The sequence below is a fragment of the Rhinatrema bivittatum genome, chromosome 1, assembly GCF_901001135.1.
Source record: "Rhinatrema bivittatum chromosome 1, aRhiBiv1.1, whole genome shotgun sequence".
Classification (NCBI taxonomy): domain Eukaryota; kingdom Metazoa; phylum Chordata; class Amphibia; order Gymnophiona; family Rhinatrematidae; genus Rhinatrema; species Rhinatrema bivittatum.
The window spans coordinates 760,661,890-760,678,866 of NC_042615.1; the positions used below are offsets into that span (position 1 = coordinate 760,661,890).

At 45.0% G+C, this 16,977-nt stretch overlaps 1 protein-coding gene across 4 annotated transcripts in view; it reads left to right on the forward strand.

The window, feature by feature from the left end:
* Positions 1-16,977, forward strand: part of MTMR12 (myotubularin related protein 12) — a 252,214-nt gene that overhangs the window by 66,634 nt on the left and 168,603 nt on the right. The window contains exon 4 of one of the 4 annotated variants that reach the window (XM_029579315.1): positions 87-156. The exons of the other annotated variants lie outside the window; for them this stretch is intronic. Coding sequence (XP_029435175.1) covers positions 150-156 — 7 coding nt within the window. The 5' untranslated portion in view covers positions 87-149. The remainder of the gene's footprint in view (positions 1-86; positions 157-16,977) is intronic. 4 annotated transcript variants of the gene reach the window in all.

The window sequence follows — 16,977 nt, forward strand, 5'->3', positions numbered from 1 at the left end:
CCCATATTTCTTAAATTTTAGTTCATTTTTTATGCTTATCTATAAAATCATTAACCAATGACAAGGGTTTTGTTTGTTTTTTTTAGGATACTTTAAAAGGGTAGTAATGCATGTCCGGGTGAAAAAAAGTATGCCAGTTCACATCATATATGAAAGGTACAAGATGAATGAACACAAGTTTACATGATTATGGAGATATAACTGTCAAAAGAAGGGGTTGCTTTATTTCAGATGTGCTCGCCAGGATCACCTTTCCTGTGCCTTTAAGAGAGGATGCCTGTCAGTGGGCCCATTGGCAAAGGGCCAAAGCAAACGCGTATGCCTGTACGTCCAAAATGGGCGCTCAAGGCAGCAGGCGCATGAACGCACGCCGTGACCTGAGCGCCCGGCTGGACGTCGGAAGTCACGGCATGCGCGTATTCACCTTCGGCGGGGCTGCTGGAAGCCACCTCGCATGGGGGAGCGCCCGATCCGCTGAAGCCGCTCTCTCTCGCTGCCCTTCTGCTGCTGCTGCTGGGGGCTTGCATGGGGCTGGGAGAAAGTTTGCCCGGGACTCTGAAATTTCGTCTCTCTTTGCTGGGGATTGGGTTGGGTTGGTTTGGTCTGGGACTATGAAATTTCATCTCTCTCTGCTGGGGCTTGCCTGACGCTTGGATTGGGTTGGTTTGGTTTGGGACTGAATTTTCATGTGAAATTTCGTAACTTACCGCCTACCCTGGTGTTAGTGTGAAACCACACTAACGCCAGGGTCAGGGTAGGCGGTAAATTAGCAGGTAAAAGATGCGGCAAGATAGCAGGTTAAAAAGGAGATAGTCGGGGCGCACGTTACTATATGGGAGGGAATAACTAATTGGATCGTTTACATACATATACATGCCGCAGGTGGAAAGGGATATGCGTCGAGTAAAAGAAGCAGTAAGGATCGGTAAAAACAGATAGTGAATCGCGGGTTAGACACGCAGCCAAATTGTGAGTACACAGCGGGTTAGAAACTGGGTAACTGCGGCCGCGCTTTACTGTATCAGCCTGTAAGTTTTGTACCTGAGGCAATGGAGGATAAAGTGATTTGCCCAAGGTCACAAGGAGCGACAGCAGGACTCAAACCCTGGTCTCCCGGTTCATAGCCCACTGCTCTAACCATTAGGCTATTCCTCCTCCTTTATGCTTTCTAACAGAGTTGTGGTGTTTCTTTTGTTTTTCCTTTCTATCCCCTAAACTGGAACTTTTTTATAGCATTACTTTTCACCAGTTTTTGCCTTAGGTGGATTTTGGAAAACTAGAATTGAAGGAGTATGGGATGTTTTAACAATGGTGTTAGAACTTTTTATGATTTGACTTAGGTTTTCTGTTTCTGGGTTTTATGCTTAATGAAGAGGTAGTCAATTTGGAAGAAAAGACTGCTGCATTAGTGAATCCAATAAAACTCAAACATGAGAGTAAACATGTTCACCAAATATATATATATATAAAAATGTGTGTAAGGGAATCCTAAAAGTCTCTGTTCTGCAGAGGTCAGAGAGAGAGAGAGAAGGAAGTGTAGCAGTGGTTCAAATTCCTTTGGAAGGGAAACCTATCCCAAGTTTTTTTGCTTTTTTAGGACTTATTCAGATTTGTGAAGAAATGTAGACCAAGCTCCAATAAAGGTGTGTGATCTGCTGCTGAAGAGGGACTGGGACAGAGATAGCAGAAATTTGTTCTAAAGTCCATTCAAAGAGAATTCTCAGAGAAGAGACTGGAGTGAGAGAGGATCTCATTCTGGTGCAGGGAAACTGCACTGCATTTTGATCTGAGGAGTAGAATATGTCACCAACTTGATTCAGGGACCAATTAAGGGAGCCCATTGCCTGGGGATATCCCTAAAGAGTATTCTGATAGGAGTCTAAGTCAGAGGAACCCTCTAGAGCTTGTGAATTGTGTATATGACTGTTGAAATTAATTTTTTGGTATAGATATAACTCGCAGGAAATGTGCTACTGAATAGTAGAATTCAATATTTCATGTACTTTGTTGAATTTTGGAACAACCCAAACCAGTTTGAATTTGTAAGCAAAGCTTACAAGGAGGTTTTCAGCCCTAAGGGAGTTGAAGCAAGTCTTCCATTTCCCCCCTACCAATCCTTGCCAGATGTGCCCCCATGGCCTATACAGGTAGAAAAAGGGGTTAGATATGAACAAAAAGAAGAATAAACCTCTACAAATATTCATGCATTCAACCTGTATGATTGTTTTAAACATTGATGATATGATCTAACAAACAATTTACCGTACTTGTTTGTTTAGGAAACACCAGCTTTAGCTGTTTTTGAGTGAACTAAGAAAGTGACCAATATTTCCTATGCAATTCAAAGGATTAAATGTAACCCCATTCCTACTATCCCTGTGTCCTCATTGAGCCTTGGTGGGCTTATTCCAAAGGGGTTAGCAGAGTAAGAACATAAGAACATTTCATACTGGGTCAGACCAAGGGTCCATCAAGCCCAGCATCCTGTTTCCAACAGTGGCCAATCCAGGCCATAAGAACCTGGCAAGTACCCAAAAACTAAGTCTATTCCATGTTACCGTTGCTAGTAATAGCAGTCTCTATCACACGAGCTTTTTCGATTGTAGGAAGCTTCTACTTCAAGGTCCTATGTTTATGACTAGTTCCTTTCTTCCAATAAAGAATCCTCCCACAGTTGTGATGTTTCAACACAATACAGACTTTACTGAGGCACTCCAATTAAAATAAATTGTCATTGGGTACATTTCTTTGGTGCTGCATCTGTATTACACACACAAACATTCAATCTATAAATCTGTTCTTATTTGCACTCTTGAGGTCCCCTCTTGGATATTAGGGCTGTCCCTAGGGTAGAGTTGGGGTCCTTTTTTTTTTTTTTTTTTTTTTTCTTTCTTTATAGGTGCCCATGTATCTGGGATCTAGTGCTTGGTCTCTTCTGTTATCTCTGCTCCTCAATGTACCTGGTAGGCACAGAATCTGCAGATTCCTCTGGATGAGCATGGAATGGCTAACCCTCTTTTTTTTTTTTTTTCCTTTCCCATATGGTAGCAAGTTGGATACACACATGCTTCCAAAACGTTTTTGGATTGGAACAGAATCTTTCAAGTTGAGTAAAACAGGAGGAGATCCTCAAGATTTCCAGTAGTACTGGGTAAACTTCAGTAATAAAAATAAATAAAATAAACTTTATCTCATTTCCTGAAGCGATGATAAAACAAAAAGGATTGAGGCTTTAGTTCATGTATTGGGCAACCTCTTTCTTCTTTTACAAGGAAGAAAAGATGGAACCATTTTCCTTTTAAAAAGACAAAAAGAGCATCAACTCATCAGCCCTTTTAACTGGGCAGCGGGTATTTTCTGTGTGAATACCAGATATCTAACGCTAAGGTTTTTGACCTGCAGGTCTAATACAGACGAGAAGGGGCTGCAAAACTCTCTTGAGCTCTCTCAACTCCTTCTTCTACTACTGTTGTCAAAACACTAGGGGGTTCTTACTAACAAAAAGTTTGGAATGGCCCATTGGGGGTGTTGTGGAAAGATGGTACATTCCTCTGACTTCCTCTGCTAAGCATGTCCCTTCTACAGAGACATACTGCTTCTTAAGGATTCCTTGGGGTGGTCCTTTTTTATGTATTTATTTTAAAAGTATTTTTTACTCACTCATTCCAAAGTTTTTTACATTTTGGCAAGTTAAAAAGGTACCAGTGGGGGGAGTGGAGAGAGTGGGACTTAGTGCTGGAGGTAGCCCTCCCTTTACCTACCCTGCGCTGAAAAAGATTTCTTCAATTTCTTTGTTTCTGCCTGGTGGAGGAGAGATTCGGGCTGGGGGCGGAACCCGGAAGTGACATCACCGGGAGGCACCCCGAGGCCCGATAAAGAGCGGCGTCCCACGGCACTAAAGTCGGGAGTGGAGAGAGTGGGACTTAGTGCTGGAGGTAGCCCTCCCTTTACCTACCCTGCGCTGAAAAAGATTTCTTCAATTTCTTTGTTTCTGCCTGGTGGAGGAGAGATTCGGGCTGGGGGCGGAACCCAGAAGTGACATCACCGGGAGGCACCCCGAGGCCCGATAAAGAGCGGCGTCCCACGGCGCGCAGCCGTCTGCACGCTGCCGAAGCCGCACGCCAAAGGGGCGCGCCCCTGGAGGAGAAAATAGCATGGGAAGGAAACGTAAATAAAAAAATTATACCTCTTCTCCTACATCTCCGGTGTCAAAACGAGTAGGACCAATGGACTCGCACATTATTAGGGTGTGTGAGTCCACTGAAGGGGGAATAATAGAAGGGGCTACAAATATAGGTACCACTTCTACCCCCAAGTCCTCACAACATCCATCAGAATACCCTACTGAGCCTGCTGTTATTCAAGATATAATTGATTCTAGGACTGAGAACATGGTGAGGAATACCACTGTTCCTTGTCCAAGGGCTTTGGAATTTGAAGTAGTGGTGGAAGAAAAAGTTGTGGAACCAGAGAGTGTTTCACTGCTAGATTTGTGGAGACTGATGTCGAATTTGGATAAAAAGTTTACAGGGGCGATGTCTAGAGTACATGTTTTCTCGGAAGAAACAAGGAAAAAACTGGAGGATCTAGACATCAGAACTGAAAAAACTGAATTATCCCTGGTGAGTTTAAATCCAATAGTTAAGAACATTCAAGCGACTAATGTGACCTTTATAAAAGATAACCTTGCACTTCATACCAGAATGGAAATAATGGAAAATGACATGAGATCTTGTAATTTGCGATTATTGAATTTCCCAAAGTCCAGACTAATGTCAGAGGTTGAATTATTTAGGAAGTATACATTGGAAATCCTTTCCTATGATTCTCAGAATATACCTATCATATCTAAATTGTATTATTTACCTCTAAGGAGAATCAATCAAGTAACTGAAGGAGGTGTGGATACACTAGAGAGTCCGGGTGTATCAACCTTCCTTGAGGATTCTTTAGATAATATTGAAACTCGTGCCACCTTGCTTGTGACATTTTCATTAAAAAAAAAAGATAAAGATTTGTTCTTTAACAAATATTTCCAGAATAAAAACTTTAATTTCTGTGGGCAGAAGATTCAGATCTTCCCCGATGTTTCTCGTGTAACGCAAGCAAGGAGGAAACAGTTTCTATTATTAAAGCAGGCTGTATTAGATATAGGGGCAACCTTTTTCTTGAAATTCCCATGTAAATGTCAAATTATGTATCAAACTAATAAGTTTATCTTTTTTGATCCTTTACAATTGCAACGTTTTATTGGGGATAAAAGTTGAAAATTAATCAGTGGGATTAGAAAGTTGGATGAAAAACAAAAAGATTGACAGAAATGCACTTAGTCTTTATATCTCCTTCTCCCCTAGATGTGGGCTAGATCAGATAAATTTTCTTGAAAAGACATGTATAAAATGATGATTACTTTTGGATTCTGTATTCATGATTATATCATTGGATGTAAATGTTATAATTTGAAAAATTGCAAATAAAAAAAAAAGGTACCAGTGGTGAAGTAATTCATTCTTTCTCTAACTAGAACTGTTAATTATTGATATCTTTCTAACCAGCCAAATGTCCACTTTATGCTATGTGGACAAAGCATCCAGTTCTCAAGGATAAGCAGGATGGTAGTCCTCACACATAGGTGACATCAAATGGAGTCTGGCATGGAAAACTTATGTCAAAGTTTCTAAAACTTTGACTTGGCCTTATTGAGCAGGCCCTGCATGCATTATAGCAGATGTCCATGTGGGGTCCCTTTCAGTCTCTTCTTTTCCGCTGTGCCTGAACTTCGTGGTCAAGTGAGCCTCACTCTTTTGGGCCTGTTTGGCCTGTGTTGGAAAACTTCTTTTTCATCACATTTTTCTACACATTTTTCTATTTCTGCCTCATATGGTCAGCATTGAGGCTTCCTTGGTACCCTCTCTAGCTCCCTAGAATGGGTTTTTGTCAATTTTGCCAGGTCCTCTTCCGGTTTTAAATGATGATCCCAGTGCACAAGGACTATCTCTATTACGGACCCCTATGATAAGTCCTCTGCCTGGGGGCATCGCATGATGTCCAGGGTTGCAGCAGATGCACCCAGATGACTCTGAAGGGACGCCGGATCACCTCCCAACTTTTTGTTTCTTTTGATAGCCATAAGTTTCTTTTGATAGCCATAAGTTGGGCGTTGCTGTTGCCAAACAGAAACTCTCTAATTGTCTAGCAGACTGCATCTCCTTCTGTTATGCCCATGCGGGACTGCATCTTGGGGGCCATGTCAAGGCTCATTCAGTTCAAGCAATTGCAGTGTCAGTGTCCCACTTGCAAGCAGTCTCCATGGAGATTTGCAAGGCAGCAATGTAGAGTTCTCTTCACACATTCACATCTCAACATTGCTTGGATAGGGATGACTTGATGCGATAGTAGGTTTGGCCAATCTGTCCTTTGGAACTTGTTTGAGGTGTAGAACCCAACTTTGTTCCCGCCTAGGGCCTGTTCTTTTTCAGGCTGTGCCCCCTGCTCGTTACCAACAAAACTCTTGTTGTGCCATTGGCACCTTTTTTTGGGTCCCCTTTTTATGCTGAGGGACAGCCTGTAGTTGAGGATTCACTCATGTGCGAGGACTACCATCCTGCTTATCCTCAGAAAACAGTTGCTTCCCTGTAACAAGTGATCTCTGAGGATAGCAGGATGTTAGTCCTCAAGAAACTGTTTGCTACCCCGTGGAATTGGGTTTCCACTAAGTGGATTTCCTCCTTTTTTTATTTTTTCCTTATATTCTATATAATAAGGTTGAAGAGGTCTTCTCATTTTATTCACCAGCCTTCTGTGCGGGACTGTATCAAAAGCCTTGCTGAAATCCAAGTAGATGAAGTTGAGCACTCTTCTTTGATCCAACTCCCTAGTCACCCAGTCGAAAAAGTCAATCAGATTTATCTGACAGGAACTTCCCCTGCTGAATCCATGCTGCCTCTGGTCCAGCAATTCTCCCGATTGTAGATAGTTCACTATTCTTTCTGTATTGGGACCCTTACTTTTCAATATATTTATAAATGATCTGGAAAGAAATACGACGAGTGAGATAATCAAATTTGCAGATGACACAAAATTGTTCAGAGTAGTTAAATCACAAGCAGATTGTGATAAATTGCAGGAAGACCTTGTGAGACTGGAAAATTGGGCATCCAAATGACAGATGAAATTTAATGTGGATAAGTGCAAGGTGATGCATATAGGGAAAAATAACCCATGCTATAATTACACAATGTTGGGTTCCATATTGGGTGCTACAACCCAAGAAAGAGATCTAGGCGTCATAGTGGATAACACATTGAAATCATCAGTTCAGTGTGCTGCAGCAGTCAAAAAAGCAAACAGAATGTTGGGAATTATTAGAAAGGGAATGGTGAATAAAATGGAAAATGTCATAATGCCTCTGTATCGCTCCATGGTGAGACCGTACCTTGAATACTGTGTACAATTCTGGTCGCCGCATCTCAAAAAAGATATAATTGCGATGGAGAAGGTACAGAGAAGGGCTACCAAAATGATAAGGGGAATGGAACAACTCCCCTATGAGGAAAGACTAAAGAGGTTAGGACTTTTCAGCTTGGAGAAGAGACGACTGAGGGGGGATATGATAAAGATGTTTAAAATTATGAGAGGTCTAGAACGGGTAGATGTGAATCGGTTATTTACTCTTTCAGATAATAGAAAGACTAGGGGGCACTCCATGAAGTTAGCATGGGGCACATTTAAAACTAATCGGAGAAAGTTCTTTTTTACTCAACACACAATTAAACTCTGGAATTTGTTGCCAGAGGATGTGGTTAGTGCAGTTAGTATAGCTGTGTTTAAAAAGGATTGGATAAGTTCTTGGAGGAGAAGTCCATTACCTGCTATTAAGTTCACTTAGAGAATAGCCACTGCCATTAGCAATGGTAACATGGAATAGACTTAGCTTTTGGGTATTTGCCAGGTCCTTATGGCCTGGATTGGCCACTGTTGGAAACAGGATGCTGGGCTTTTTGGACCCTTGGTCTGACCCAGTATGGCATTTTCTTATGTTCCCACCACTGAGGTGAGGCTAACCTGCCTATATTTACCAACTTCCTCTCTGCTCCCACTCTTGTGAAGTGGGACCACCACCGCTCTTCTCCAATCATTCGGCACCACTCCTGTTTCTAGGGATCTGTTGAACAGGTCACACAGCGGTCCTGCCAAGTACGTCTCTGAGCTCCCTCAGTATCCTGGGATGAACCTCATCGGGCCCCATGGTTTTGTCCACTTTCAGTTTCCCCAGCTCTTCCCACACATTCTCCAGTGTAAACTGAGTTACATCTACTCCAATCCCCTCCAGTTTCTTGCTAACTAGCGACGGTCCTTCTCCTGGGGCCTCTTTAGTGAACACCGAACTGAAGTATTTGTTTAATATTTCTGCCATTTCTTCGTCTCTGTCTACATATTGATCCTTTTCACCTTTCAATTTCACTATACCACTTTGAACTTTTCTCCTTTTTCTGATGTATCTGAAAAATGTTTTGTCACCTCTCTTTATTTCTTTGGCAATCCTTTCTTCCGCTTGACTTTTTGCTGTCTTGATTGCTTTCTTTGTCTCTCTCAGGTGTACCAGATATTTTTCTTTGTGCTCCTCCCTATGGGATCCTTTATATTTCTTGAATGCTGTTCTTTTAGCTTTTATTTTGTCAGCCACCTCCTTTGAGAACCAGATAGGTTTCATTTTCCTTTTGCTTTTCTTTACTTTTCTGACATATAGATTAGTTGCCTTAATGATTGCTCCTTTTAGATTGGTCCACTGTTGATCCACATCTTTCTCATTCTCCCAGCCTTTTAGTTCTTCGTCCAGGTACTTCCCCATTTCATCAAAGTCCTATGAGAGCCCACATCTGCAGAAAGTACATTGATAAGAGGTAATTCAAAAGAGGACCACCAAAATTGTGTATGTAAAAAGCCCACAGTAGTGGAAAAGGAGAGATATGATACAAACATTCAAATATCTAGCAGGCTTGGATAAATTACCAGAAGGTAGAATTTTCCAGAGTAAAAAATCCTTATATGATGTTGAATGGAGGGAGGCTTGCATATGTGAGAATATTTTCCCATTGAGAGGATGGTGGACATCTGGAACAGACTTCTAGCACAGGAGTAAGCAAACGTTTTGAGCCTCTGCCCCCCTTCCATTCATGCAAATGGTTGGGTCGCGACCAAGATGGGTTACTTCATCTATCTGTCCCCCCTTTTATTTCAATTTCACAGTGCTGGAAGGAGTTAAGTTCGCACATGGGTTCAAAGAGACTGAGACAGAGCAAAACAGACATCCAGATATAGTCAAACACAGAAACCCAACATCCGGACAGGCACAGAAACAGACATATCACGCCTAGACAGAAAAAAAAAACCTACACATGGCAACTTAGACACAGAGAGAAGCATAGACTCACCACATTCAGAATCAGAGAAAGACATAGGCAGACAACCACAGATACACACACCAGAGAGACACACACAGGCCATACACAACAGACAATATTTTCATAGAACAATTGTTTTGCAGCTGGAAAAAAAAACTCCACCCCATTCTGCCCATTTTTTTTATGACTGTTTTTACTAATTTTCCAGGAATGCTTGAGACAGACACAAGGACCTTGGTGACAGAGGAAGAGAGAAAATTACAGACTAAGATCTGTGGCAGCACAATAAATGGACAGATTGAATGGATACTGTTGTCCTACACAGAAACAGAAAATAGTAGCATATACAATGTTGTGACACTAATTCCTGCCATCCTTTCTGGTTTGGTAACCTCACACTATGCTATCTTCCTAGTCAGAGGGATCATATACCTGTGTTTGTGCAAACAGATTGGATTTAACTTAATAAAGTGCTATCCTTCTAGCCAGAGGGGTCATAGGCTGGTGACTTTGCTAATAATTCTGGTCTAGCAAGAGTTTTGGAAAGCAGGTTATACAGCTTTCGCATCAGAATGGATATAGACAGGTGTGAAGTAGCCCTTCCCTCCACCCCCCCCCCCCCCCCCACGGCTTCCATTGTCCTCTAGCTGTTCTGTTTTCAATATCCCAGCTGGGTCTGGGTAAGGAGACATGAAGCATCATTAAGTTATGGGATGTAAATAATGCAATGCTGCAAAGTGTTTGCATTAAAATAAATATTTCTTAGTGTGAAGCCAGATGAACTCAGGATCAGTGGGGTTATGTGCCCAATGGGGGTTGTCTTTTTTTTTTTTTTTAATATAGATACAGCTATCTATATGTAGATCCTTCTGTTATATTAAGCCAGGGTTTAAATCTACTGCTACTCCTTGGAGCCGATGTAATAAGGTGCACTGAAGCTGCCGCAGGTTTGTGCACGCATGTATGCACGTTTGTACACATGTTTTCCCACGCAAAGCCCTATACGGGGATGTAATAAGGGTTTTGTTCTTGGGGGGAAAAAGGCGCGTACGAATGCGCTCACAGACCCATGGTTTTTCCTGCGCGAATGCATGCTAACGGCATGCAAATCAGGCGATTAGCTAATAGGCAATGCAGGGAGCCACGCTAATGCTAGTGCTGGTTTTTTAATGCAGGTTTTTTACCTACATGGCCAGGGTACGAGTTAAGTGTCAGTGCCGACTTGGGGGATCTATGTCGGTGTCAGAGTGTCCTGAAAACCACCTGGCTGAGCACCTATCTCTGTGTCCGAGTGGCCAGCTTAGCTAGGCGTTTTTCTGGGTGTCGGAACGGCTAGCTTAGGTAGGTGCTTCCCTAGGCACGTTTCTGGGCGCCCGATGGCATACATGAGCAACAAAGTAAAGCGCCTAGCTACTGTTGCCACTTGGGCGCTGAGCTAGGTGTTTACTTGGTTGCGCATGTATGCCGTCGGGCGCCCAGAAAGGCGCCTAGCTACCATTGCCGCACGGGTGTGACAAAGTAAGCGCCTACCTCAGCGCCAGAGGGCAACGGTAGCTAGGCGCCTTTCTGGGTGCCCGATCGTGCAAATATGCGAGCAACTAAGTGCCTAGCTCAGTGCCTAAACGGCAAGGTATGCTAGGCGCCTTTCTGAGCACCTGATTGTGCAGGTTTTTCTGCCATGAACAGAGCACGAGCGGCCTGCTAAGTGCTTATCTCTGCTTCCGAGTGGCCAGCTTTTCACAGTGTCTGAAGTAGGCACTTCCCTGGGAGGACAGATACATAGCCAGAAGACTGGCAAGATTGTTGTGAATTAGCATCCATGAAAATATTTGCCCTGTTTACTGCAGCACAGTTATTGGAAATATTTAAAAATATTTTCAAGGGTCATACTTTCACTTAATAGGGTGACCCGTTCATTCATTTTTGAGTGGATTATCGGCGTGGGTTTTGAGCACAGATGTGGCCATAGGCCACATCTGTGCTCAAAGTACGTGCATTTTTCTGTACGTACGCGGATTTCTGCACGCAAGTCATTTGCAGAATTTGTTTTTTACATCCCGCGGCAGCTTCAGCCGTGCGTGGTGATCAAAGCCCTTGCACAATACGCGCGCCTGTTTTGCCGTGGGTCTTACTACATCTGCCCCCTTGTGACCTTGGGTAAGTCACTTTATCCTCAATTGCTTTAGGTACAAATTTAGATTGTGCTCCTGTGGGGACAGTGAAATACCTACAGTACCTGAATATAATTTGCTTTAAAGTAGCTGAAAATCTGAATATAAATAAAAAAAAATATATTTTTTCAAAACTTTTCCTGCTAGTCTGAATGGAATATTAGTGTGTATCATTTTAGTTTTCTACCTTTTATAGAAGTGAGTTTTCAGGATGGCCACATTAATATTTATCAGAGATATTTACATACATTTGGTCTGAGAACTCAAGTTAGTTTGCATATTTTTACTACTCTAAAATAAATAAATAAATAGCAGGTCTTTTGTGGTTCTTGAGGACCAGAGATAAAAGCCCCTGATCTCGAACTTGTTTAGAATTTTTTTGTCTATATAAATGCATATATTAAAACATTCTAAAAAGTGGCAATTTAAGAGAATTTACAGAGGAGGATCCTTGGCCTGTGGTAACTCTTCTCCCCTCTAGGATAGGAAATCACTGACTTGTCTGGGGGAAGAGGGTTTCTGGCTGTTAAGCGTGTTGTCATTTTTCACACCAGTGACTGTAAAAGTCACCACAATGATCTGTTTGTATTTTTTTTAAGCCGCACAGTTATGCTGAACAGATTTTTGAAGCAAAATGATAGTTTGCTCTTGCTGAAGATATCTGAACCATGTCTCTTGGGCATAGGCGATATGAAGTGCTTGATGATCACACCTGCACATGAATAGTGGGGATGTGCATTTGTTGGGCCATTTGTTTAATTTGTTTTGGCCGTGTGTGTATGTGTCTAGCGATTGGAAGGTATGCGAACTAAACTGATGGTACATTCACATTCAGGCGGACACCCACATGCATGCATACCATTTGGTTTTGTGCGCGTACATTCCGATCGCAAGATATGCGCATATGGGCCGAAACGAATGGACAAAAGACCAACGAATGCAGATCCCTATTGAATAGCACATTCTTTATATCTGTCTATATATGTATACACATATACATATATATCTATTTTTGACTTGTCGTACAGTCAGCCCAGATAGTAACATTCTCCCAGATAGTATTTGAGATCCAAGGATGTAACAATTCTCTTCAACTTGCACTACTCTTTCTTGCCACTGGAGTCTCTGGATATTCCAAGCTCTTATTCCAAGTTCTCCCCTTTGTTGGGTAGGAAGGGTGGCTGGGCAAAAGCTTCCTCTCAAAACTGAGCAAAAACAAAGTCTTTCTCTCTCTCATATCTCTCCAAGGATTTTCTTGCAGAGAGTTGCCACCGCACTACCATCCAAGGGTTGTGAGAAAGTGCCAGCAGATCTTTTCTAACCCTGGCCCTCCCAGGGAAAGGTTTTCCCAAATTCTTCCCCTGCATTAGGGGCCAAGGATCTCACCAGGATTCTCACTGGAGACTCTGTCTCCCACTTATCCAGGGCTCCAAATTGTGAATTCTGCTTCCAGTAATAGGCAAACCAAAATCAACAGCACTTCTTATCTTAAAGAACTCCAAGTCAAATTGCCACATTGCTTTCCTGCTCTGCCTACGTCTATACTGGCTGATATTAACCAATCCAGCAGCCTCAGGGGAGGTGCTGTTCAGGGAATGCTTCCTACTTCTTAAATCGTAACCCAGGGCTTGATCTGGGGTCAACTAGCGGGGATCCAGACGGGGTCTTTAAATATACATATATTGTATGGTTGATATGTGTATTGTCATCCACATGTTCAGTAAAGAACTTAAAAAAGGATGGGTTAAACATAATAGCTCACATGTAAAATGGAGAGAAACTGCCATAGGTTTTAGGACCGTAGTATACAGGCAATATTTAAATTCAAAGCTGAACATTTAAAACTAAGTCAGTACCCAGTTTCCTAATGCACAAGTAACTTGTTTATTTTTCATTTTTTTAAGGCCCGATGCAATAAGCTAATGTTATGATGATGTATTGGGAGTTAGAATGTGCTGATATTCAGTTAAAATGTGCATTCAGCACAAGCTGAACGTACATTTTAACTCTGAGGTTGGGGACAGAAGGACAGCTATGTGTAGATGTGGTCTATACTGTCCATTGCTCTCTGGATTCCTGGTCAGGGTGTGAGCGAGCCATGAGCCTTAGTCACAGAAAGAGGAGACCGTGGCAGCGGACCCTGAGGGGGATGGGCTCAGCACATCATGGCAGTAAAGGGAAGGAAGGAAGAGAGCCGGTGGAGCAATAAGAAAGGGTTAGCAGGGAACAGGAAGAGGTGAGCAGCCATAGTGCTGCAAGAGGATCCGAGTTGCTATGAGAGACCCGGGAATAGGGCTGGCTTTAAACCTTGCACTGGAGCTGCAGCTCAAGCATCTCCTACCTGCCTTCCTCTCCACCCAGGGGGGCTAATGAGCTTCCGCAATGGGAAGGGATGGGGTGTGTCTTGTCACTGGAGCACAGTTTTAGAATGGCAGCTCTGACACTGTGTCAAGCCATAGCTATGCCCACTTAGCTGCCAGTTAGGGGTCTCCTACGCCCTTCCCTTGCAGTCTACATCCTGCTGCACAAGGATAACATGTAAGGGAAAATAATCACAGAGGAAGGGCGGAGTAGACAGCTCACACATATAGAGAAAATACAACAAAAACAATGTGTGGCGAACAATATGCTGGTCAATAAGCGTTGGCAAAAAGAATTTTTCCTGGCGTGTAGCCAGATGGACTCAGGACAAATGGGATAGTATCCGCGTGCTAGCAGTTGGAGACGGATCTGACGTCAGCACAGGGGCGTGTATATATCCCCACAGGAAGCGCAGCTGTTCAGTAATTTCCGTCTCCAAAGCAGTTTGGAGTGCCTGCACGCTGGTTCAGCGTGCTTTCCAAGACTACTTTCATTTTTGTTTTCTTCTTTTATTTTTTTTTATTTTTTTTCTCTCCTCCTTGTTCTTGCTTCTTGGCTACCACTGTGAGTATGTGCCGCATATTGCTGCTGTATGCCTATTGACTGCCCTTAGGTGTATATTGCTACCTGCTTCGTATTGTGCGGCTGTTTTTTCAGCGCCTATTGCTGTCGCATACTCTTGCTATTGGGCGCCTGTTCCTACTCAGCGCCTATTGCTGCCGCTTCCTATTGCTATTGTGCGCTTGTTTTGCTCAGCGCCTATTGCTGCCGCTTCCTATTGCTATTGTGCGCTTGTTTTGCTCAGCGCCTATTGCTGCCGCTTCCTATTGCTATTGTGCGCTTGTTTTGCTCAGCGCCTATTGCTGCCGCTTCCTATTGCTATTGTGCGCTTGTTTTGCTCAGCGCCTATTGCTGCCGCTTGCCTTTGCTATTGTGCGCTTGCTCTATTCAGCGCCTTTTGCTGCCGCATCCTATTGCTATTGTGCGCCTGTTCTAGCCTGCGCCTATTGCTGCCGCATAGGAAGCGCACGCTTGCTATATTCTGCTCATGGATCAGCTCGCAGCCGCGGCCGCAGCTGCGCCGCCACTTGCCCTGGACGTTTCAGCTCTGGGCCTCTGCTCCGCGTGCCACCTTCGTGCCACGAGCGGTACTGACCCCGACTCCCTGTGTACCCAATGTGCGGCGGCCGGGGGACCCTCCGGCCAGGACCAATCTCAGCCGCAGTTTTTTGATAGTTCACCTGCGGCTACCCCGGATTTGGGAGGCGGTCTCGACCGCTCGGGAATCCCGGGGGATCTGGTACCCCGGCGTTTTGAGGCGGCTTCCATTTCCTGGGTGGATCTTTTTCAGGGAATTCATGCCTTTGTCCAGATGCAGACGGCTTCGCGTCCTGCCCCTACGGTCCTTGCTGCGCCTGTTCTTCCGGCGGTTGCTGCGGTTCCTGCGGGGGCGGCGTCTCCGGCGCATACTGCGGCTGCCGCCATGATGGCAGCCTCTAGGGATCCGGTTCCGGGACCCTCGCAGCCTTCTCGGGAGCGGGACCTCCCGCTATTGGACAGTCCCGATCACTCGGACCTGGAAGTTTCACCGGACGAGTCCGAACTCCCGGACGAAGGGGACCTCCCCCCGGGGATTGCGCCATACCGGACTATGCGGCGCTTTTTCCCTAAGGAGGACCTCTCGGACCTCGTGTCTCAGTGTCTGGCGGAGTTGGAGATCACTTGACCCAGTGCTTCGATTCCTTCTGCGCAGAACCCCCTGCTGGAAGGTCTTCGTCCTACAGCCCGCCATTTTCCTTTCTTGCAGGCAGCTCAGCAACTCATTGATTTGGAATGGGCAGCACCGGCGGCCTCCTTTCAAGGGGGCCGGGCCCTGAAAGGCATGTACCCATTGGCACTGGCTCTCCAGGACCTCCTGGCATGCCCTCGGGTGGACGCCTTAATTAGCGCTGTGGTCAAGCGCACTACCATTCCTGTGGAAGGGGGTTTGGCCCTCAGGGAGCCCCAGGACAGGCGGATGGACGCCATTCTGAAGCAAAATTTTGAGGTGGCAGCTCTTTCTTTGAGGATTGCGGCCTGTTGCACGGTGGTCACTCGTGCCTGCTTGTCTCAGGTCCGGAACAACGCTCCGGCGGCTGACATGGAGCCCGCTCTTTCCTTCCTCACCGATGCCGCATCGGATTTGGTTCGAACCACGGCTAAGGGGATCTCGTCTTCCGTGGCCGCCAGGAGACACCTATGGATCCAGCCATGGTCCGCTGATGCCCCTTCCAAGTCTCGCCTCACCAAATTGCCTTTTCAGGGCTCGTTTCTGTTTGGCAGTGACCTTGATAAGCTTGTCGCTTCCTGGGGTGCCTCTCCTGTGCCTCGCCTACCAGAAGACCGGTCCAGGAGGGGACAGCGCTCCGGTCCCCGGCCCTCCAGGGGCAGGGGTTCACAGCAATTTGTTCCATATAGAGGGCGCTACCAGACGCCGCGTCCTCCGGCCAGGAATCAGTCCTTTCGGTCCAGGCTGCGCAGACGGGGGAACGGGCCGGGCGGGGGTCCCGGTCGCTTCCCACAATGAGAATTTGCCGATTCATCTGGGGGACGAAGCCATAGGGGGCAGGTTGACCCTCTTCTACCCCAGATGGGTCGAGATCACGTCGGACCAGTGGGTCCTCGCAGTTATCCGAGAGGGGTATTATCTGGACTTTCATCATCTTCCTCCGGACAAGTTTGTGGAGTCTTCATGTTCCCCGCTCAAGAAGGCAGCATTGGCGGCCACCCTGACGAGGCTCCTGACCTTGAACGCCATCCTCCCAGTGCCTGCCTGGGAAGTGAATTCTGGACACTATTCCATTTATTTCATAGTACCCAAGAAAGGGGGCACTTTTCGGCCTGTGCTGGACCTCAAATCCCTCAATCGGTACTTACGGGTGCCGAGGTTTCGCATGGAAACTCTGCGCTCCATCAAAGCCGCAGTCCAGCCCGGAGAGTTCCTCACGGCATTAGACCTGTCCGAAGCCTATCTTCATATTCCGATACATCCGGATCATCAG